The sequence below is a fragment of the Thalassophryne amazonica genome, chromosome 10, assembly GCF_902500255.1.
Source record: "Thalassophryne amazonica chromosome 10, fThaAma1.1, whole genome shotgun sequence".
NCBI classification, from domain to species: domain Eukaryota; kingdom Metazoa; phylum Chordata; class Actinopteri; order Batrachoidiformes; family Batrachoididae; genus Thalassophryne; species Thalassophryne amazonica.
Genome location: NC_047112.1, coordinates 20,234,300 through 20,258,345, shown reverse-complemented (window position 1 = coordinate 20,258,345; position 24,046 = coordinate 20,234,300). Strand labels below are relative to the sequence as shown.

Genomic DNA, 24,046 nt, shown 5'->3' with positions numbered 1-24,046 from the left:
ACAGTAGTAGTATTGTACTAGTATTACTGCAGTCATAGTAGGATTGCAACAGTAGTAGCAGTAGTAATAATATTACAGTCGTAGCAGTAGTCGTATCATGAGCATAGAAGCAGTAGTAGTAATTTTGTAGTAGATGTAGTATCACTATCATAGCAGCAGTATTAGTAGTAGCAATATGGAAGTGGTAGTATCGTTGTCATACTAACAGTATTGCAGTAGCAGTAGTACTGCACAAGGAGTACTAGTATTACTGTAGAAGTATTGTAATAGTAGTGGTATTGCAGGAGTAGTATCACAATCATAGTAGTAGTAATATTGCAGATTCACCCCTGACATCAGGGTGAATGTGAGGCATTACTGTAAAGCGCTTTGAGCATGTGATGCAGATGGAAAAGCACTATATAAATGCAGTCCTTTTACCATTTAGTAGTAGTATTACTATAGTAGTAGGAGTAGTATCTGTTCTTAGTCACAGTACTAGTGATTATTTGTTTATTGTACGATGTTTCAAACATTAATATCAGTCTTGATGTTCTCTCTCACTGCCTGTTTTTTTTTTTTTTTGTAGTAGTAGTAGTAGTACTTTTTCCTGATTCAGTGGTCCGGCCTCCTCAGCGGGTTCAAACCACACGTGACCTTAATACTACACAGAGCAGACACACGCTGCACAGGCACAGAACCTGTCTCCTCCTGCTGAGATGGATCAACCGTGCAGCTGGCAGATGTTATCTGTGTTCGTATGGCTGCTCGCGGGTTCGGTGTCTCTAACAGACTGTTGTCCATCACCTGAAGGTATGACTTCAACATTTAGACACTTTATTTTGTACGGCACAGAAAAAGTGGACCTGACTTTCATTTTAGGCCAGTAAACAGCTGGACTTTTACCAACTGTTGGTTTATTCTTTATTTACACGGGAACAAAAATACCACATACACTTGGCTGTAAATTGTTATTTGTGAATATGCACATTTATGTGCAAAAGTCTTAGGCACAATTAGAATTTAGTTTAAAACAATTTTTTTTTTCCTTCATCGGTGGATCAACAAAAGAAATTTGAAATAACAAAACTTTCCTGTTCAAATAAAAAAAGAAACTGTTTTTCTATAGAAACACCTTTGGTTACAAGCCTCTTTTTCAAATAAAAAAATGGATTTTATTTTAAGTATTTGGCTTTTTTTTTTTTTTTTTTTTGGCATTTTTGGCATTTTCAAGAAAACATCTCAAATGTGCCTAAAACATTTGCACAGTACAGATTAGCGTTACTACACATTCTGCAAACAACCGCATGAAATAAACAATTTTTTGCTGCGTTTTTTCCCCACAGCAAATTAAATACTATATTAACGCAAATCTACTTGAGTCAACTAGTTCTGCAAAACGTAACTGTTTAAATGGCAAAAATAATATTGTAACAACAATTTCATCTTCCCATTTAAATAATTGTTTTGTGGCACCAGTTAACATAATTACATGATACAGCATTTATTTTTTTAAATGTGGATAATAATAATAATAATAATGATGATATCTTCTTACAATAATTTCTTCCAACAAATTAACGCCATCTTATGTGTCATTTCTGGAGCAGATGTTTTACTTTTAAAGGACGAAGACAACCCAAAATGTTTCACACGGACAGAAAAAGATTTTACCTGTTTTTTTGAAACGGTGGACAACAGGATGTATGATTTCTTCTACAGCATCACTGAGTACGTTGTTGAAATATACTCTTTGAACTGATTTTGGCTCCTTTAACATGCTGCAGTTTAGAGACATATTCTATCATCTGTTGGGATTAAAACAGTTTACGTATTCTATGAGAATATCATTCAAGGGGAAGCTGTTAAAAAATCGATCAAACTCTGTTTGTCTTATGCTGATAAGAACAAACACCAGAGAGAAATGGTGCAACATGTCCATCCAGAGAACAGAAGAACGAGCGTTCCTCCATGTCTGCTCTTTTCCTGAAGAAGACATCTACTTATACACAGATACACACCTCAAAGTGGTGCAACGTGACAACAGCACCATCCTCTACACTCGCACCGTGTCTGTGGAGGATCAGAGTGAGATTTTTGCAATGTGCACACTAAGAAAATGAAATGTTATATTAATTTACGCTACGTTCAGAAAGTATTCACAGCGCTTCACTTTTTCCACATTTTATGCTACATTATTCCAAAATGGATGAAATGCATTTTTCCTCAAAATTCTACCCCATAATGACAATGTGACAAAGGTTTTTTTTTGAGAATTATGCAAATTTATTAAAAATAATAATAATAATAATAAAAAACCCTAAGGAAACACACACACACATAAGTAGCAGCCAGACGGAAGCCACTCCTTAGTAAAAGGCACATGGCAGCTCACCTGGAGTTTGCCAAAAGGCACCTGAAGGACTCTCAGACCATGAGAAACAAATTTCTCTGGTATGATGAGACAAAGATTGAACTCTTTGGTGTGAATGGGCCTCATGTATCAAAGTTGCGCACTTGTGGTGTAAATTTACGGTGTAAATTTGAAGTACACCAAAATTGCCGTGACATGTATCAAGCAGTGCGCACCTGCCCATTTCCAGCGTACGCCTGACGTGACCTTGATAAATGCGGCGGGTGACAACAATCGTAATTAGAATAAACACGCCCATAAATATTCAGACTCCGCTTCAGACACACCCTCATTTTACGACATGGAAGCCAGGAAGACGGCAAAGAAAAATAACTCCACCAATCACGATGCATGCCAATAGAGCGTCAAAAGCAGCCGTCGTATCAATTGTTTTGTAGTATAATCAAAAAAGTGTTACAGTGGTCCCTCGTTTATCGCAGGAGTTACATTCTAAAAAATAGCCTGTAATACGTGAAACTGCGACATAGTCAGCATTATTTTTTACAATTATTATAGACGTTTCAAAGCTGTAAAACCACTTTATACACTTTCTCAATCAGGCATGAACATTTTCTCACTTTTCTCTCGTATGTAAACACTCTCAAAGTTCAAACCTTATTAGAAAAATAAGACCAACCTGTTTTCAGGCCCAAACATTTGTTTGAGAAATAAAAATAGAACGTTTTCCTATAAATGATTATGATGGCTTTTAGAACTAACAAATTTAATTTTAACGATCAACCTACGAGGTTGGACACATAAGAAATTATTAATAGTGACTGACCAGTATTTCACAGATCGCGCCTCTTCATCCTGACGCCGCACCTTTTTCCACTCACACCTGGCTGCAGGTGTCTGTTTCCGAGTGACAAACACAGTTATGAGTAGTTGTTGGCGCTCTGATTATAAACAGACACGCAGACCACAATGCACTGTAAAAAAAGCATGCAAAATTGGACAAAACAAATCCGCGAAACGACGAGGCCGCGAAAGGTGAACCGCGTTATAGCGAGGGACCACTGTATTATCTTTTCACAGGTCAATAATTCTTGATGTGGATATTTGCTCACTCAATTAATAAGACACGCCTAATTTTTCAGATTTCTTTATTCTTAAAATGTATTTCTTTATTTATTTTATTGTGACAAACAAATGGAGACGACACAACCTGATTGCAGCACAGGCGAAGGGAATGACAACACTACAGTTGTAATTATCAATTTCATTGTCTAAAACGATCACACCACATAAAGTTAAGCTCAGCGTTGCTCTGGTTCCAGGCTGTGGAGAAAAAGGCGAGCAGCGCTTTCTTTGCGGTCAGCGCTGTGGCCATGGATCGTGCTCGATAGACCAGCAATCCTGCAAAAGCGGGATTTGTATTGATTATTATGTAATATAATCAGGAAAGTGTTATTTATGTAACATATGCATTGATTTGTATAATGGCACTGTTTATCATGTTGATCAGTTTCATTTTTATGTGGATTCCAGCACTGGTTCATTTTGGTGTATAATTAACACCACCTCTCGACCTGGTGTATATTTTCAGCGCAGCGTACGCCAATGACCACACTGATAAATGCCAAGTAGCGCAACCATTTTGGCGTACACCCCATATATGCTCAAATATCGCCGTACGCACGTTAATACATGAGACCCAATGGGCCTCATGTATCAATGTTGCACACTTGTGGCGTAAATTTATGGCGTAACTTGAAATACACCAAAGTTGCCATGACATGTATCAAGCAGTGCACACCTGCCCATTTCTGGCGTACGCCTGACGTGATCTTGATAAATGCGGCGGGTGGAAACGATCATAATTATAATAAACACGCCCATAAATATTCAGACTCCGCTTCAGGCACACCCTCATTTTACGACATGGAAGCCGGGAAGACGGCAATGAAAAAGAACTCCACCAATCACGACGCGTGCCAATAGAGCATCAAAAGCGGCCGTCGTATCAATTGTTTTGTAGTATATAATCAATAAAGTGTTACAGTGGTCCCTCATTAATCGCTGGAGTTACGTTCTAAAAAATAGCCCGTAATACGCGAAAACGCAACGTAGTCAGCGTTATTTTTTACAATTATTATAGACGTTTCAAAGCTGTAAAACCCCTCACTACACACTTTATAGACTTTCTCAATCAGGCATGAACATTTTCTCACTTTTCTCTCGTGTGTAAACACTCTCAAAGTTCAAACCTTAGTAGGAAAATAAGACCAAACTGTTTTCAGGCCCAAACATTTGTTTGAGAAATAAAAACAGAACGTTTTCCTATAAATAATTATGATGGCATTTAGAACTAACAAATTAATTTTAACGATCAACGAACGAGGTTGGACACATAAGAAATTATTAATAGTGACTCACCAGTATTTCACAGATCGGGCCTCTGCGTCCTGGCGCTGCACCTTTTCCCACTCACATCTGGCTGCAGCAGGTGTTTGTTTCCGTGTGACAAACACAGTTATGAGTAATTGTTGGCGTTCTTTTCTCTTCTGGGCAACAAGATTCTTATAAATAGATACACAGAACACAGAACACTGTAAAAAAAAAGGCATGCAAAATTGGACTAAATACTCCGCGAGACTCCGAGGCCACGACAGGTGAACGGCGTTATAACGAGGGACCACTGTATTCTCTTTTCACATGTCAATAATTCTTGATGTGGATATTTGCTCGCTCAATTAATAAGACACACCTAATCTGTCAGATTTCTTTATTTTTTAAATGTATTTCTGTATTTATTTTATTGTGACAACCGAATGGAGACGACAAAACCTGGTTGCAGCACGGGCGAATTAAGGGAATGACAAAACTACAGTTGTTATTATCAATTTCATAGTCTAAAACGATCATACCACATGAAGTTAAGCTCAGTGCTGCTCTGGCTCCAGGCTCGAAGTCTGGAGAAAAAGGCGAGCAGCACTTTCTTTGCGGTCAGCGCCACGGATCGTGCTCCATAACAATCCCGCAACAGCGGGATTTGTATTGATTATTATGTAGTATAATCAGGAAAGTGTTATTTATGTAACATATGCATTGATTTGTATAATGGCACTGCTTATCATGTTGATCATCTTCATTTTTATGTGGATTCCAGTGCTGGTTCATTTTGGTGTATAATTTACGCCACCTCTCGACCTGGTGTATATTTTCAGCGCAGTGTACGCCAATGACCACATTGATAAATGCCAAGTAGTGCAGCCGTTTTGGCGTACACCCCATATACGCTCAAATATTGCCGTACGCACCGTTGATACATGAGGCCCAATGTGAGGTGTAATGTTTGGAGGAAACGAGGCACCATCCCCAGCATCATGCTGTGGGGATGTTTTTTGAGCAGCAGGAACTGGGAAAGTAGTCAGGATTGAGGGAAAGATGAATGCAGCAATGTACAGAGACATCCTGGATGAAAACCTGCTCCAGAGTGCTCTTGACCTCAGACTGGAGCGACAGTTCATCTTTCAGCAGGACATTGGGCCTCATGTATCAACGTTGCGCACTTGTGGCGTAAATTTACGGTGTAAATTTGAAGTACACCAAAGTTGTCGTGACATGTATCAAGCAGTGCGCACCTGCCCATTTCCAGCGTACGCCTGACGTGACCTTGATAAATGCGGCGGGTGACAACAATCATAATTATAATAAACACGCCCATAAATATTCAGACTCCGCTTCAGACACACCCTCATTTTACGACATGGAAGCTGGGAAGACGGCAAAGAAAAAGAACTCCACCAATCACGACGTGTGCCAATAGAGCGTCAAAAGCGGCTGTCGTATAAGTTGTTTTGTAGTATATAATCAATAAAGTGTTACAGTGGTCCCTCGTTTATCGCAGGAGTTACGCGAAATTGCGACGTAGTCAGCATCATTTTTTTACAATTATTATAGACGTTTCAAAGCTGTAAAAACCCTGTAAAAACACTTTATACACTTTCTCAATCAGGCATTAACATTTTCTCACTTTTCTCTCGTGTGTAAACACTCTCAAAGTTCAAACCTTATTAGAAAAATAAGACCAAACTGTTTTCAAGCCCAAACATTTGTTTGAGAAATAAAAATAGAACGTTTTCCTATAAATAATTATGATGGCTTTTAGAACTAACGAATGTAATTTGAACGATCAACGAACGAGGTCGGACATAAGAAATTATTAATAGTGACTGACCAGTATGTCACAGATCGGGCCTCTGCGTCCTGACGCTGCGCCTTTTCTCGCTCACACCTCGCTGCAGGTGTCTGTTTCCGAGTGACAAACACAGTTATGAGTAGTTGTTGGCCTCTTTTTTTCTTCTGGGCGAGAAGATTCTTATAAACAGACAGGCAGAACACAGAACACTGTAAAAAAAAAAAAAAGAAAAAAAAAAGCATGCAAAATTGACTTAGGTAGTTAGAAAGATATTCACAGCTTCAAAGTTCATGGCTCAATAGATTTTAAGAGAAACGTTGTAGAAAGACAAACACCACTAGTTTCTAACCTCAGGAAGGTAGACAACGAGCTACAACCTTATTTTTATCCATATGAGCCGTCCTCTGAGCTGAAAAAAATAACACTGATTTGAACGGGCAGGCAGCAGAGAAACGGAAGCTTAGGGACCGTCTGCAAACTGCATACATGGAAAAAAAAGACACCAGAAAATTATTGAATAAATCATTGTAATAAGGAGTGATATAACCAGATTCACTGCACACATCAGGGGTGTCCCGCTGATTATACTACTCAGTTTGGAAAAATGCCATTATGAAAAACCTTGCAGAATTTTTTATTTTTTAAATTTTTAATAGCATCAAAGTCACAAGATGTGGTGTCACCAAATTCACTGCACACAACAGCTGTGTCCTGTTGGGAAAATGTCATTTTAAAAAGTTTTGGAGAATTTTTGATTGTTTAAATTTTCAATAGCATCAAAGTCATAAGGTGCGGTGTCGCCAAATTCACTGCACACAACAGTGGTGTCCTGCCGATTATACTACAACACTCACTTTGGGAAAAAGTCATTTTAAAAAAATTTTGGAGAATTTTTGATTGTTTAAATTTTCAATAGCATCAAAGTCATTTGGTGTAGTGTCACAAAATTCATTGCACACAACAGTGGTGTCCTGCTGATTATACTACACTCAGTTTGGGAAAAAGCCATTTTAAAAAATTTAGGAGATTTTTTGATTGTTTTAATTTTTAATAGCATCAAATTCATTTGGTGTAGTGTCACAAAATTCACTGCACACAACAGTGGTGACCTGCTGATTATAGTACAACACTCACTTTTGGAAAAAAGTCATTTTAAAAAAAATTATGGAGAATTTTTTATTGTTTAAATTTTCAATAGCATCAAAGTCATAAGGTGCAATGACACAAACTTTACTGCACACAACAGTGGTGTCCTGCTGATTATACTACAACTCTCACTTTGGGAAAAAGTCATTTAAAAAAAAAATTATGGAGAATTTTTTATTGTTTAAATTTTCAATAGCATCAGTCATAAGGTGTAGTGACACAAAATTTACTGCACACAACAGTGGTGTCCTGCTGATTATACTACAAGACTCACTTTTGGAAAAAGTCATTTTTAAAAAATTTTGGAGAATTTTTCATTGTTTAAATTTTCAATAGCAACAATGTCATAAGGTGTAGTGACACAAAATTTACTGCACACAACAGTGGTGTCCTGCTGATTATACTACAACACTCACTTTTGGAAAAGTCATTTTTAAAAAAATTGGGAATTTTTCATTGTTTAAATTTTCAATAGCATCAATGTCATGAGGTGTCATTTTTGAAAATGACTTTTGCAAAAGTGAGTGTTGTAGTATAATCAGCAGGACACCACTGTTGTGTGCAGTAAATTTTGTGTCACTACACCTTATGACTTTGATGCTATTGAAAATAAAAACAATCAAAAATTCTCCAAAATTTTTAAAAATTACTTTTTCCCAAACTGAGTGCTGTAGTATAATCAACAGGACACAGCTGTTGTGTGCAGTGAATTTGGCGACACCACATCTTGTGACTTTGATGCTATTGAAAATTTAAACAATAAAAAATTCTCCCAAATTTTTTTTAAATGACTTTTTCCAAAAGTGAGTGTTGTAGTATAATCAGCAGGACACCACTGTTGTGTGCAGTAACTTTTGTGTCACTACACCTTATGACTTTGATGCTATTGAAAATAAAAACAATCAAAAATTCTCCAAAATTTTTAAAATTACTTTTTCCCAAAGTGAGTGTTGTAGTATAATCAGCAGGACACCACTGTTGTGTGCAGTAACTTTTGTGTCACTACACCTTATGACTTTGATGCTATTGAAAATAAAAACAATCAAAAATTCTCCAAAATTTTAAAAAATGACTTTTTCCCAAAGTGAGTGCTGTAGTATAACCAACAGGACATGGCTGTTGTGTGCAGTGAATTTGGTGACACCACATCTTGTGACTTTGATGCTATTGAAAATAAAAACAATCAGAAATTTTCCAAAGTTTTTAAAAATTACTTTTTCCCAAACTGAGTGCTGTAGTATAATCAACAGGACATGGCTGTTGTGTGCAGTGAATTTGGCAACACCACATCTTGTGACTTTGATGCTATTGAAAATTTAAACAATAAAAAATTCTCCAAAATTTTTTTAAATGACTTTTTCCAAAAGTGAGTGCTGTCGTATAATCATCAGGACACCACGGTTGTGTGCAGTACATTTTGTGTCACTACACCTTATGACTTTGATGCTATTGAAAATTAAACAATAAAAAATTCTCCAAAATTTTTTAAATTACTTTTTCCAAAAGTGAGTGCTGTCGTATAATCAGCAGGACACTACTGTTGTGTGCAGTAAATTTTGTATCACTACACCTTATGACTTTGATGCTATTGAAAATAAAAACAATCAAAAATTCTCCAAAACTTTTAAAATTACTTTTTCCCAAACTGAGTGCTGTAGTATATCAGCAGGACATGGCCTGTTGTGTGCAGTGAATTTGGCAACACCACATCTTGTGACTTTGATGCTATTGAAAATTTAAACAATAAAAAATTCTCCAAAATTTTTTTAAATGACTTTTTCCAAAAGTGAGTGCTGTCGTATAATCAGCAGGACACCACTGTTGTGTGCAGTAAATTTTGTGTCACTACACCTTATGACTTTGATGCTATTGAAAATTTAAACAATAAAAAATTCTCCAAAACTTTTTAAAATGACTTTTTCCCAAAGTGAGTGTTGTAGTATAATCAGCAGGACACCACTGTTGTGTGCAGTGAATTTGGCGACACTACATCTTGTGACTTTGATGCTATTGAAAATTTAAACAATAAAAAATTCTCCAAAATTTTTTAAATGACCTTTTCCCAAAGTGAGTTTTGTAGTATAATCAGCAGGACACCACTGTTGTGTGCAGTAAATATTGTGTCACTACACCTTATGACTTTGATGCTATTGAAAATAAAAACAATTAAAATTCTCCAAAACTTTTTAAAATGACTTTTTCTCAAAGTGAGTGTTGTAGTATAATCAGCAGGACACCACTGTTGTGTGCAGTGAATTTGGCGACACTACATCTTGTGACTTTGATGCTATTGAAAATTTAAACAATAAAAAATTCTCCAAAACTTTTAAAATTACTTTTTCCCAAAGTGAGTGTTGTAGTATAATCAGCAGGACATCACTGTTGTGTGCAGTGAATTTGGCGACACTACATCTTGTGACTTTGATGCTATTGAAAATTTAAACAATAAAAAATTCTCCAAAACTTTTAAAATTACTTTTTCCCAAAGTGAGTGTTGTAGTATAATCAGCAGGACATCACTGTTGTGTGCAGTAAATATTGTGTCACTACACCTTATGACTTTGATGCTATTGAAAATAAAAACAATTAAAATTCTCCAAAATTTTTAAAAATTACTTTTTCTCAAAGTGAGTGCTGTAGTATAACCAACAGGACATGGCTGTTGTGTGCAGTGAATTTGGTGACACCACATCTTGTGACTTTGATGGTATTGAAAATTTAAACAATAAAAAATTCTCCAAAATTTTTAAAATTACTTTTTCCCAAAGTGAGTGTTGTAGTATAATAAGCAGGACACCACTGATGTGTGCAGTAACTTTTCTGTCACTACACCTTATGACTTTGATGCTATTGAAAATTTAAACAATAAAAAATTCTCCAAAATTTTTTTAAATGACTTTTTCCAAAAGTGAGTGCTGTCGTATAATCAGCAGGACACCACTGTTGTGTGCAGTAAATTTTGTGTCACTACACCTTATGACTTTGATGCTATTGAAAATTTAAACAATTAAAATTCTCCAAAACTTTTTAAAATGACTTTTTCCCAAAGTGAGTGTTGTAGTATAATCAGCAGGACACCACTGTTGTGTGCAGTGAATTTGGCGACACTACATCTTGTGACTTTGATGCTATTGAAAATTTAAACAATAAAAAATTCTCCCAAAATTTTTTTAAATGACCTTTTCCCAAAGTGAGTTTTGTAGTATAATCAGCAGGACACCACTGTTGTGTGCAGTAAATATTGTGTCACTACACCTTATGACTTTGATGCTATTGAAAATAAAAACAATTAAAATTCTCCAAAACTTTTTAAAATGACTTTTTCTCAAAGTGAGTGTTGTAGTATAATCAGCAGGACACCACTGTTGTGTGCAGTGAATTTGGCGACACTACATCTTGTGACTTTGATGCTATTGAAAATTTAAACAATAAAAAATTCTCCAAAACTTTTAAAATTACTTTTTCCCAAAGTGAGTGTTGTAGTATAATCAGCAGGACATCACTGTTGTGTGCAGTAAATATTGTGTCATTACACCTTATGACTTTGATGCTATTGAAAATAAAAACAATTAAAATTCTCCAAAATTTTTAAAAATTACTTTTTCCCAAACTGAGTGCTGTAGTATAATCAACAGGACATGGCTGTTGTGTGCAGTGAATTTGGCAACACCACATCTTGTGACTTTGATGCTATTGAAAATTTAAACAATAAAAATTCTCCAAATTTTTTTTAAATGACTTTTTCCAAAAGTGAGTGCTGTCGTATAATCAGCAGGACACTACTGTTGTGTGCAGTAAACTTTGTGTCACTACACCTTATGAGTTTGATGCTATTGAAAATTTAAACAATAAAAAATTCTCCAAAACTTTTTAAAATGACTTTTTCCCAAAGTGAGTGTTGTAGTATAATCAGCAGGACACCACTGTTGTGTGCAGTGAATTTGGCGACACTACACCTTATGACATTGATGCTATTGAAAATTAAACAATAAAAACATTCTCCAAAATTTTTGAAAATGACTTTTTACAAAAGTGAGTGTTGTAGTATAATCAGCAGAACACTACTGTTGTGTGCAGTAAATTTTGTATCACTACACCTTATGACTTTGATGCAATTGAAAATAAAAACAATCAAAAATTCTCCAAAATTTTTAAATTACTTTTTCCCAAACTGAGTGCTGTAGTATAATCAACAGGACATGGCTGTTGTGTGCAGTGAATTTGGCAACACCACATCTTGTGACTTTGATGCTATTGAAAATTTAAACAATAAAAAATTCTCCAAAATTTTTTTTAAATGACTTTTTCCAAAAGTGAGTGCTGTCGTATAATCAGCAGGACACTACTGTTGTGTGCAGTAAAATTTGTGTCACTACACCTTATGACTTTGATGCTATTGAAAATTTAAACAATAAAAATTCTCCAAAACTTTTTAAAATGACTTTTTCCCAAAGTGAGTGTTGTAGTATAATCAGCAGGACACCGCTGTTGTGTGCAGTGAATTTGGCGACACTACATCTTGTGACTTTGATGCTATTGAAAATTTAAACAATAAAAAATTCTCCAAAATTTTTTCAAATGACTTTTTCCAAAGTGAGTGTTGTAGTATAATCAGCAGGACACCACTGTTGTGTGCAGTAACTTTTCTGTCACTACACCTTATGACATTGATGCTATTGAAAATTAAACAATAAAACATTCTCCAAAATTTTTTTTAAATGACTTTTTCCAAAAGTGAGTGCTGTCGTATAATCAGCAGGACACTACTGTTGTGTGCAGTAAAATTTGTGTCACTACACCTTATGACTTTGATGCTATTGAAAATTTAAACAATAAAAAATTCTCCAAAACTTTTTAAAATGACTTTTTCCCAAAGTGAGTGTTGTAGTATAATCAGCAGGACACCACTGTTGTGTGCAGTGAATTTGGCGACACTACATCTTGTGACTTTGATGCTATTGAAAATTTAAACAATAAAAAATTCTCCCAAAATTTTTTTAAATGACCTTTTCCCAAAGTGAGTTTTGTAGTATAATCAGCAGGACACCACTGTTGTGTGCAGTAAATATTGTGTCACTACACCTTATGACTTTGATGCTATTGAAAATAAAAACAATTAAAATTCTCCAAAACTTTTTAAAATGACTTTTTCTCAAAGTGAGTGTTGTAGTATAATCAGCAGGACACCACTGTTGTGTGCAGTGAATTTGGCGACACTACATCTTGTGACTTTGATGCTATTGAAAATTTAAACAATAAAAAATTCTCCAAAACTTTTAAAATTACTTTTTCCCAAAGTGAGTGTTGTAGTATAATCAGCAGGACATCACTGTTGTGTGCAGTAAATATTGTGTCATTACACCTTATGACTTTGATGCTATTGAAAATAAAAACAATTAAAATTCTCCAAAATTTTTAAAAATTACTTTTTCCCAAACTGAGTGCTGTAGTATAATCAACAGGACATGGCTGTTGTGTGCAGTGAATTTGGCAACACCACATCTTGTGACTTTGATGCTATTGAAAATTTAAACAATAAAAAATTCTCCCAAATTTTTTTTAAATGACTTTTTCCAAAAGTGAGTGCTGTCATATAATCAGCAGGACACTACTGTTGTGTGCAGTAAAATTTGTGTCACTACACCTTATGAGTTTGATGCTATTGAAAATTTAAACAATAAAAAATTCTCCAAAACTTTTTAAAATGACTTTTTCCCAAAGTGAGTGTTGTAGTATAATCAGCAGGACACCACTGTTGTGTGCAGTGAATTTGGCGACACTACACCTTATGACATTGATGCTATTGAAAATTAAACAATAAAAACATTCTCCAAAATTTTTGAAAATGACTTTTTACAAAAGTGAGTGTTGTAGTATAATCAGCAGAACACTACTGTTGTGTGCAGTAAATTTTGTATCACTACACCTTATGACTTTGATGCAATTGAAAATAAAAACAATCAAAAATTCTCCAAAATTTTTAAAAATTACTTTTTCCCAAACTGAGTGCTGTAGTATAATCAACAGGACATGGCTGTTGTGTGCAGTGAATTTGGCAACACCACATCTTGTGACTTTGATGCTATTGAAAATTTAAACAATAAAAAATTCTCCAAAATTTTTTTTAAATGACTTTTTCCAAAAGTGAGTGCTGTCGTATAATAAGCAGGACACTACTGTTGTGTGCAGTAAAATTTGTGTCACTACACCTTATGACTTTGATGCTATTGAAAATTTAAACAATAAAAAATTCTCCAAAACTTTTTAAAATGACTTTTTCCCAAAGTGAGTGTTGTAGTATAATCAGCAGGACACCGCTGTTATGTGCAGTGAATTTGGCGACACTACATCTTGTGACTTTGATGCTATTGAAAATTTAAACAATAAAAAATTCTCCCAAATTTTTTTTAAATGACTTTTTCCAAAAGTGAGTGTTGTAGTATAATCAGCAGGACACCACTGTTGTGTGCAGTAACTTTTGTGTCACTACACCTTATGACATTGATGCTATTGAAAATTAAACAATAAAACATTCTCCAAAATTTTTTTTAAATGACTTTTTCCAAAAGTGAGTGCTGTCGTATAATCAGCAGGACACTACTGTTGTGTGCAGTAAAATTTGTGTCACTACACCTTATGACTTTGATGCTATTGAAAATTTAAACAATAAAAAATTCTCCAAAACTTTTTAAAATGACTTTTTCCCAAAGTGAGTGTTGTAGTATAATCAGCAGGACACCACTGTTGTGTGCAGTGAATTTGGCGACACTACATCTTGTGACTTTGATGCTATTGAAAATTTAAACAATAAAAAATTCTCCCAAATTTTTTTTAAATGACTTTTTCCAAAAGTGAGTGTTGTAGTATAATCAGCAGGACACCACTGTTGTGTGCAGTAACTTTTGTGTCACTACACCTTATGACTTTGATGCTATTGAAAATAAAAACAATCAAAAATTCTCCAAAATTTTTAAAATTACTTTTTCCCAAAGTGAGTGTTGTAGTATAATCAGCAGGACACCACTGTTGTGTGCAGTAACTTTTGTGTCACTACACCTTATGACTTTGATGCTATTGAAAATAAAAACAATCAAAAATTCTCCAAAATTTTAAAAAATGACTTTTTCCCAAAGTGAGTGCTGTAGTATAACCAACAGGACATGGCTGTTGTGTGCAGTGAATTTGGTGACACCACATCTTGTGACTTTGATGCTATTGAAAATAAAAACAATCAGAAATTTTCCAAAGTTTTTAAAATGACTTTTTCCCAAAGTGAGTGTTGTAGTATAATCAGCAGGACATGGCTGTTGTGTGCAGTGAATTTGGTGACACCACATCTTGTGACTTTGATGCTATTGAAAATTTAAACAATAAAAAATTCTCCAAAATTTTTTAAAATGACTTTTTCCCAAAGTGAGTGTTGTAGTATAATCAGCAGGACACCACTGTTGTGTGCAGTGAATTTGGTGACACCACATCTTGTGACTTTGATGCTATTGAAAATTTAAACAATAAAAAATTCTCCAAAATTTTTTCAAATTACTTTTTCCCAATGTGAGTGTTGTAGTATAATCAGCAGGACACCACTGATGTGTGCAGTAACTTTTCTGTCACTACACCTTATGACATTGATGCTATTGAAAATTAAACAATAAAACATTCTCCAAAATTTTTGAAAATGACTTTTTACAAAAGTGAGTGTTGTAGTATAATCAGCAGGACACTACTGTTGTGTGCAGTAAATTTTGTATCACTACACCTTATGACTTTGATGCAATTGAAAATAAATCAATCAAAAATTCTCCAAAATGTTTAAAAATTACTTTTTCCCAAACTGAGTGCTGTAGTATAATCAACAGGACATGGCTGTTGTGTGCAGTAAATTTGGCAACACCACATCTTGTGACTTTGATGCTATTGAAAATTTAAACAATAAAAAATTCTCCAAAATTTTTTTTAAATGACTTTTTCCAAAAGTGAGTGCTGTTGTATAATCAGCAGGACACTACTGTTGTGTGCAGTGAATTTGGTGACACCACATCTTGTGACTTTGATGCTATTGAAAATTTAAATAATAAAAAATTCTCCAAAATTTTTTCAAATTACCTTTTCCCAAAGTGAGTGTTGTAGTATAATCAGCAGGACACCACTGATGTGTGCAGTAACTTTTCTGTCACTACACCTTATGACATTGATGCTATTCGAAAATTAAACAATAAATCATTCTCCAAAATTTTTGAAAATGACTTTTTACAAAAGTGAGTGTTGTAGTATAATCAGCAGGACACTACTGTTGTGTGCAGTAAATTTTGTATCACTACCCCTTATGACGTTGATGCAATTGAAAATAAAAACAATCAAAAATTCTCCAAAATTTTTTTTAAATTACTTTTTCCAAAAGTGAGTGCTGTCGTATAATCAGCAGGACACTACTGTTGTGTGCAGTAAAATTTGTGTCACTACACCTTATGAGTTTGAAGCTATTGAAAATTTAAACAATAAAAAATTCTCCAAAACTTTTTAAAATGACTTTTTCCCAAAGTGAGTGTTGTAGTATAATCAGCAGGACACCACTGTTGTGTGCAGTGAATTTGGCGACACTACATCTTGTGACTTTGATGCTATTGAAAATTTAAACAATAAAAAATTCTCCCAAATTTTTTTTAAATGACCTTTTCCCAAAGTGAGTTTTGTATTATAATCAGCAGGACACCACTGTTGTGTGCAGTAAATTTTGTGTCACTACACCTTATGAGTTTGATGCTATTGAATTTAAACAATAAAAAATTCTCCAAAACTTTTTAAAATGACTTTTTCCCAAAGTGAGTGTTGTAGTATAATCAGCAGGACACCACTGTTGTGTGCAGTGAATTTGGCGACACTACATCTTGTGACTTTGATGCTATTGAAAATTTAAACAATAAAAAATTCTCCCAAAATTTTTTTAAATGACCTTTTCCCAAAGTGAGTTTTGTAGTATAATCAGCAGGACACCACTGTTGTGTGCAGTAAATATTGTGTCACTACACCTTATGACTTTGATGCTATTGAAAATAAAAACAATTAAAATTCTCCAAAATTTTTAAAAATGACTTTTTCCCAAAGTGAGTGCTGTAATATAACCAAAAGGACATGGCTGTTGTGTGCAGTGAATTTGGTGACACCACATCTTGTGACTTTGATGCTATTGAAAATTTAAACAATAAAAAATTCTCCCAAATTGTTTAAAATTACTTTTTCCCAAAGTGAGTTTTGTAGTATAATCAGCAGGACACCCCGATCTGTGAATATCTTTCTAACTTTACCGAAGTCTAAAAACTCCATGAAACGACGAGGCCACGACAGGTGAACGGCGTTATAGCGAGGGACCACTGTATTCTCTTTTCACATGTCAATAATTCTTGACATGTGGATATTTGCTCGCTCAATTAATAAGACGCCTTCTTTATTCTTAATATGTATTTCTTTATTTATTTTATTGTGACAAACGAATGGAGAAGACAAAACCTGATTGCAGCACGGGTGAAGGGAATGACAACACTACAGTTGTAATTATCAATTTCATTGTCTAAAACGATCACACCACATAAAGTTAAGCTCAGCGCTGCTCTGGCTCCAGGCTGTAGAGAAAAAGGCCACGGATTGTGCTCGATAGACCAGCAATCCGATTTGTATTGACTATTATGTAGTATAATCAGGAAATTGTTATTTATGTAACATATGCATTGATTTGTATAATGGCACTGTTTATCATGTTACATTTTTATGTGGATTCCAGCACTGGTTCATTTTGGTGTATAATTTACACCACCTCTCGACCTGGTGTATATTTTCAGCGCAGCGTACGCCAACGACCACATTGATAAATGCCAAGTAGCGTAGCCGTTTTGGCGTACACCCCATATACGCTCAAATATCACCGTACACACGTTGATCCATGAGGCCCAATGACCCTAAGCACACAGCCAATATGTCAAAGGAGTGGTTTCAGGACAACTCTGTGAATGTCCTTGAGTGACCCAGCCAGAGCCCAGACCTGGAACCGATTGAACATCTCTGGAGAGATCTGAAAATGGCTGTGCACCGACGCTCCCCATCCAGCCTGATGGAGCTTGAGAAGTGCTGCAAAGAGGAATGGACAAAACTGCGCAAAGATAGGTGCACCAAGCTTGTAGCATCATATTCAATAAGACTTGAGGCAGTAATTGCTGCCAAATGTGCATCAACAAATTACTGAGCAAAGGGTGTGAATACTTGGGTACACGTGATTTCTTAGTTGTTTATTTTTAATAAAGTTGCAAAAAAAAAATTCATGTTGTCATTATGGGGTGTTGTGAGTAGAATTTTGAGGGGGAAAAATTAATTTAGTCCATTTTGGAATAAGGCTGTAACATAAAATGTGGAAAAAGTGAAGCACTGTGAATACTTTCTGGATGCACTGTACGTACTAATTTGGCTTCATCTTCTTGTAGTTCTCCTGGATGCACCTGTCAATGTGTCCTTATGCAACACTGGCCAAGTTGGGCAGCTGCAGGTATCGTGGCACACACAAGTGCCCAAATACTGGGAACCCTTGCTGCATCATAGAATACGCTACTCATCCAAACAGCTGGTGGAGAAGATCATAAAGGTGAAGTGAAAGCACACTTTTAAAAAAAGATAAATTAATCAAATGTTTGCAGAACTGAAGTAGCTCAGGTAAGAATTTCTGTTCATTGAAACTCATCACAGAAAGCCAGTTCTGTAGCACATAGATAAAAGATGTTTCTTGCCATAACAGCAAAATATATGAACAACAAACTCTTTCGAAGACATTTTTCTTAATCACATACCAGAGTTGTGTTGTTGGATGAATTTTGCAAATACTTCAACAGATTAATTAAAATAGATTGTTTCGTACTCACCAACATGTATTGTTTACTGAAAATCTTCGACTGATAATGTTACAAAGACAGTCATAATTTGTACAGGTACAGGAGGAGCAGGTCCACAGATTTACATCTTTAGTACCAGGAGAGGAGGTACAGGTCCAGATCGCAGTCAAACGAGCTCTAACTGAAAGCACAGGACACTGGAGTCACTGGTCACAATCTGTGGTTGCCATAGTTCCCCAAAGTGCAGGTATGGAGAAATGAGAATGACATCAAGTCTTGGGTTGCCACCTTTCAGAAATGAAAATGAAGGATGCCCACCACAGCTCTTCAGGGCCACTACCACCACCCAAGGAGTGGTATACTTAATTTTGGAGAAAAAAAAAAAAAAAAAAGCATTTAGTCATACTTAAAGAAATAGTTTGTTAACACAAAACTGTTTGATAAACTGTGCAGTCACTGAAGTGTGCAATAATAAACAGAAATAATAAGGAAAACAGACCAATAATTTTAATCTTTAAAATGAGGACATTTTTACTTTAAGAGGAAATAAAAATATTTTTTTGCCTACAGTTTGCCTTGTACTCATTGACACTAACACTGTCGAGCCAGGGGTTCGACTCTTCCCACTCACGTCTGTACATTTGCAAACATTTTTGCTTCTTTGGATGTGGTGGAGTTTTGGGTGTGTACATGCCAGGCAACCAGGTAACCCGTGACAGGACCAGAAAGGTGGGCACACGGAGATGCAGACGTGAAAGTCTGAGGTCTATCCGCTGTACCGCGCATCGGGTCCTCGGTACAGGACCTGAGGTACAGAGATGACATTGGCAGCCCTTAATATTTCCTGTGTTTTATTTGGTTCATTATTCAGTTTTCATGAGTGTGTGTGGGACATTTATGAAAATACAGAACAATTTACATCCCATTCTGATTCAGTACGGGATGCAACAATTAATTGTCAAATAAAAGACAATTCTGTATTTTAAGGGATGGTGGCAACCCTGATCAAGTCACAATAACTCACCTTAAGATTTCTACATATACATTAAATTCATAGTACTTTTCTTTGCAGATGATATTTCACTATTGTGCTTCACCTCCGACCTGCAAAATGTCACCTGTCAGTGGAACAGGACCAAATACGGTGAACATTTCTACAAACTTTTCTACAAGATGACTCTGAGGTATTGTATGTAATGCACACTCCACACCATGATATACACTCAACAAAAATATAAACACAACACTTTTGGTTTTGCTCCCATTTTGTATGAGATGAACTCAAAGATCTAAAACTTTTTCCACATACACAATATCACCATTTCCCTCAAATATTGTTCACAAACCAGTCTAAATCTGTGATAGTGAGCACTTCTCCTTTGCTGAGATAATCCATCCCACCTCACAGGTGTGCCATATCAAGATGCTGATTAGACACCATGATTAGTGCACAGGTGTGCCTTAGACTGCCCACAATAAAAGGCCACTCTGAAAGGTGCAGTTTTATCACACAGCACAATGCCACAGATGTTGCAAGATTTGAGGGAGCGTGCAATTGGCATGCTGACAGCAGGAATGTCAACCAGAGCTCTTGCTCGTGTATTGAATGTTCATTTCTCTACCATAAGCCGTCTCCAAAGGCGTTTCAGAGAATTTGGCAGTACATCCAACCAGCCTCACAACTGCAGACCACGTGTAACCACACCAGCCCAGGACCTCCACATCCAGTATGTTCACCTCCAAGATCGTCTGAGACCAGCCACTCGGACAGCTGCTGAAACAATCGGTTTGCATAACCAAAGAATTTCTGCACAAACTGTCAGAAACCGTCTCAGGGAAGCTCATCTGCATGCTCGTCGTCCTCATCGGGGTCTCGACCTGACTCCAGTTCGTCGTCGTAACCGGCTTGAGTGGGCAAATGCTCACATTCGCTGGCGTTTGGCACGTTGGAGAGGTGTTCTCTTCACAGATGAATCCCGGTTCACACTGTCCAGGGCAGATGGCAGACAGCGTGTGTGGCATCGTGTGGGTGAGCGGTTTTCTGATGTCAATGTTGTGGATCGAGTGGCCCATGGTGGCGGTGGGGTTATGGTATGGGCAGGCGTCTGTTATGGATGAAGAACACAGGTGCATTTTATTGATGGCATTTTGAATGCACAGAGATACCATGACGAGATCCTGAGGCCCATTGTTGTGCCATACATCCAAGAACATCACCTCATGTTGCAGCAGGATAATGCACGGCCCCATGTTGCAAGGATCTGTGCACAATTCTTGGAGGCTGAAAATGTCCCAGTTCTTGCATGGCCGGCATACTCACCGGACATGTCACCCATTGAGCATGTTTGGGATGCTCTGGACCGGCGTATACGACAGCGTGTACCAGTTCCTGCCAATATCCAGCAACTTCGCACAGCCATTGAAGAGGAGTGGACCAACATTCCACAGGCCACAATTGACAACCTGATCAACTCTATGCGAAGGAGATGTGTTGCACTGCATGAGGCAAATGGTGGTCACACCAGATACTGACTGGTATCCCCCCCCCAATAAAACAAAACTGCACCTTTCAGAGTGGCCTTTTATTGTGGACAGTCTAAGGCACACCTGTGCACTAAAATGGTGTCTAATCAGCATCTTGATATGGCACACCTGTGAGGTGGGATGGATTATCTCAAAAAGGAGAAGTGCTCACTATCACAGATTTCGACTGGTTTGTGAACAATATTTGAGGGAAATGGTGATATTGTGTATGTGGAAAAAGTTTTAGATCTTTGAGTTCATCTCATACAAAATGGGAGCAAAACCAAAAGTGTTGCATTTATATTTTTGTTGAGTGTATAAAGTCTGACAGTATGTTGGACAATACATTGTACTGAACCTTTTCTTTCCTGCTGATGGTTTCACTTACTGTTTGTGATGTAAGTGAGTTGACATGGTGTCGTGATGACCCTCACAGTGATGCTTTGGACTGGACAGAGTGCTCAGCTGACGCGACTGACGTGTGTTTTTTCCACGGGGAGAAATCCACCATAATCAGGGTGAAACTCAGCAGTGATGCTCTCGGGCTTGGCAGAACCTTCTACACCGAGCCATTCACACTCAACGGCAGCAGTGAGTCATCTTTAATTCTTATTTGATGCATTATGTTTAGTTCACAAGACAAAGAGACGTCTAAGTTCATTAGTAAGTAAACTCCTGCACACTAACAGGATAATCAAGAACTTCTGTGATCTGATGAAAGCATAGATCCTGGTACCCATTTTACAGCGAAGTGGACAGAAACGATGCAGTCCAAGGACACAAAAAGGAAGTACAAAGGGGATTCAAACCCACATGTGCTTATTGGCAGGCCAGCTCCTTATTCACTGAGCTTCCTGCTCTGTCCACCGGGACTACTAGCAATGCAACTAATGACAGTTCGAAAACAAGTTCTTGGTTCAGACATACTTCCATGGACATGTGCAGCGGGGTCAAATCTGATCGGTCTTTCTAGTGGACATGGTGCTGTGGAGTGTTCTGGTTCATGTTTGCTTCAGAGAAGTGTGTCTGCTGCTCTGCTGGTGCAGACCATCACACATCATCCCAGAGTTGGCAAAGCCCTAATCAAGTGGAGAAAAGCTACACCACAAATTTTGCAGAGTTAAACTAACTCTGCAGTTAGTGCAAATGGGACCATTCAAAACCATGTTCAATTAACTCCATCACTGCATAAATTAACGCTGTCAACTCTGTTACAGAATTGATTTAACACTAATTGGAATGTGACCATATGCACTGCAGAGTCTATTTAACTTTTCAAAAACATACTGTGTATAGACAACCAGTTTGGCTTTTTAACCCAATTAGATTGCATTATTCACAGGTTTCTGATCACCTCTGTCCCAAATAAATGACAGTTTCACTTTTTTTTAAAACAACTATTGAAAAAAAAACAAACAAACAAACAAACAAACAAACCATGAAATCAGAAACACATTTGCAACTATTACCATGCAGCTGCAGCAAAACATGATCAAAAATTGTGTGCTCGTTTCCAGTTAAAACATCCCCACCAGCTCAGCTGAGAGGGAAGCTTCAAACAGGGAAACTGTGTGTGACGTGGGACAATCCGCTTCCGTCTCTGTCACCTCAGCTGGAGTATGAAGTCGGCTACCAGGTCACAGGAGACGCAGCGTGGAAGGTATTGATTAATGGACCAAGGAACATGTTTAGTCTCTCCATTAAGGCCTTTATGAAACTTAGTAGAAATATAACTGTATTTTCCTGAGTATGATCCCCCACCTCTTTTTTTTACTACTTTGATTGGTTGTGCGACTTATAGTCCATCCACAAAGTTTTCACAGTGCTTCAGTTATTCCAGTTATTTGGAATGTTACAGCCTTATTCCAAAATGGGGTGAATTTGTTTTCTTCCCTCAAAATTGTACTTACAACACCCCATAATGGCAACATGAAAAGGTTTTTGCTAATTTATTAAAAATAAAAAATCATGTGTACATAAGTATTCACACCCTTTGCTCAATACTTGATGCACCTTTGGCAACAATTACAGCCTCACGTCTTCTTGAATATGGTGCCACAAGCTTGGTGCACCTATCTTTGGGCAGTTTTGTCCATTCCTCTTTACAGCACCTCTCATACTCCATCAGGTTGGATGGGGAGCGTTAGTGCACAGCCATTTTCGGATCTCTCCAAAGATGTTCAACCGGTTCCAGGTCTGGGCTCTGGCTGGGCCACTCAAGGACATTCACAGAGTTGACCTGAAGCTACTCCTTTAATATCTTGGCTGTGTGCTCATGGACACTGTCCTGCTGAAAGATGAACCGTCACCCCAGTATGAGGCCAAGAGCGCTCTGGAGCAGGTTGTCCAGGATGGCTCTGTACATTGCTGCATTAATCTTTCCCTCAGTCCTGACTAGTCTCCCAGTTCTGGTTGCTGAAAAACAGCCCCACAGCATGATGTTGTCACCACCATGCTTCACTGTAGGGATTGTGCCTGGTTTCCTCCAAACACGACGCCTGGCATTCATGCCAAAGAGTTCAATCTTTGTCACATCAGAACAGAGAATTTTGTTTCTCATGGTCTGACAGTCCTTCAGGTGCATTTGGCAAACTCCAGGTGGGCTGCCATGTGCCTTTTACTAAGGAGTGGCTTCTGTCTGGCCACTCTACCATACAGCCCTGATTGGTGGAATGCTGTAGAGATGGTTCTCCTTCTAGAAGTTCTCCTCTCGCCACATGCTCCAAATACTGGAGCACTAACAGAGTGACCATCAGGTTCTTGGTCACCTCCCTAAGGCCCTTGTCCCCGATCGCTCGGTTTAGATGGGTGGCCAGCTCTAGAAAGAGTCATGATGGATATGAACTCTTCCATTTACAGATGATGGAGGCCACTGTGCTCATTGGGACCTTCAAAGCAGCAGAAATGTTTCTGTACCCTTCCCCAGATTTGGGCCTCGAGATGATCCTGTCTCTGAGGTCTACAGAC

The 24,046-nt window shown here is 37.1% G+C and overlaps 1 protein-coding gene across 2 annotated transcripts in view; it reads left to right on the top strand.

Annotated features, from left to right (window-relative positions):
- The first annotated feature begins 539 nt into the window (after window positions 1–539).
- Window positions 540–24,046, top strand: part of mpl (MPL proto-oncogene, thrombopoietin receptor) — a 46,970-nt gene continuing 23,463 nt past the window's right edge. The window contains exons 1-8 of one of the 2 annotated variants that reach the window (XM_034179518.1): window positions 540–792; window positions 1,587–1,710; window positions 1,886–2,067; window positions 18,155–18,312; window positions 18,653–18,803; window positions 19,629–19,740; window positions 21,516–21,670; window positions 22,597–22,739. In XM_034179518.1, the coding sequence (XP_034035409.1) occupies window positions 699–792; window positions 1,587–1,710; window positions 1,886–2,067; window positions 18,155–18,312; window positions 18,653–18,803; window positions 19,629–19,740; window positions 21,516–21,670; window positions 22,597–22,739 (1,119 nt within the window). In that variant the 5' untranslated portion in view covers window positions 540–698. The remainder of the gene's footprint in view (window positions 793–1,586; window positions 1,711–1,885; window positions 2,068–18,154; window positions 18,313–18,652; window positions 18,804–19,628; window positions 19,741–21,515; window positions 21,671–22,596; window positions 22,740–24,046) is intronic. The other variant, XM_034179519.1, reaches the window with a different exon arrangement.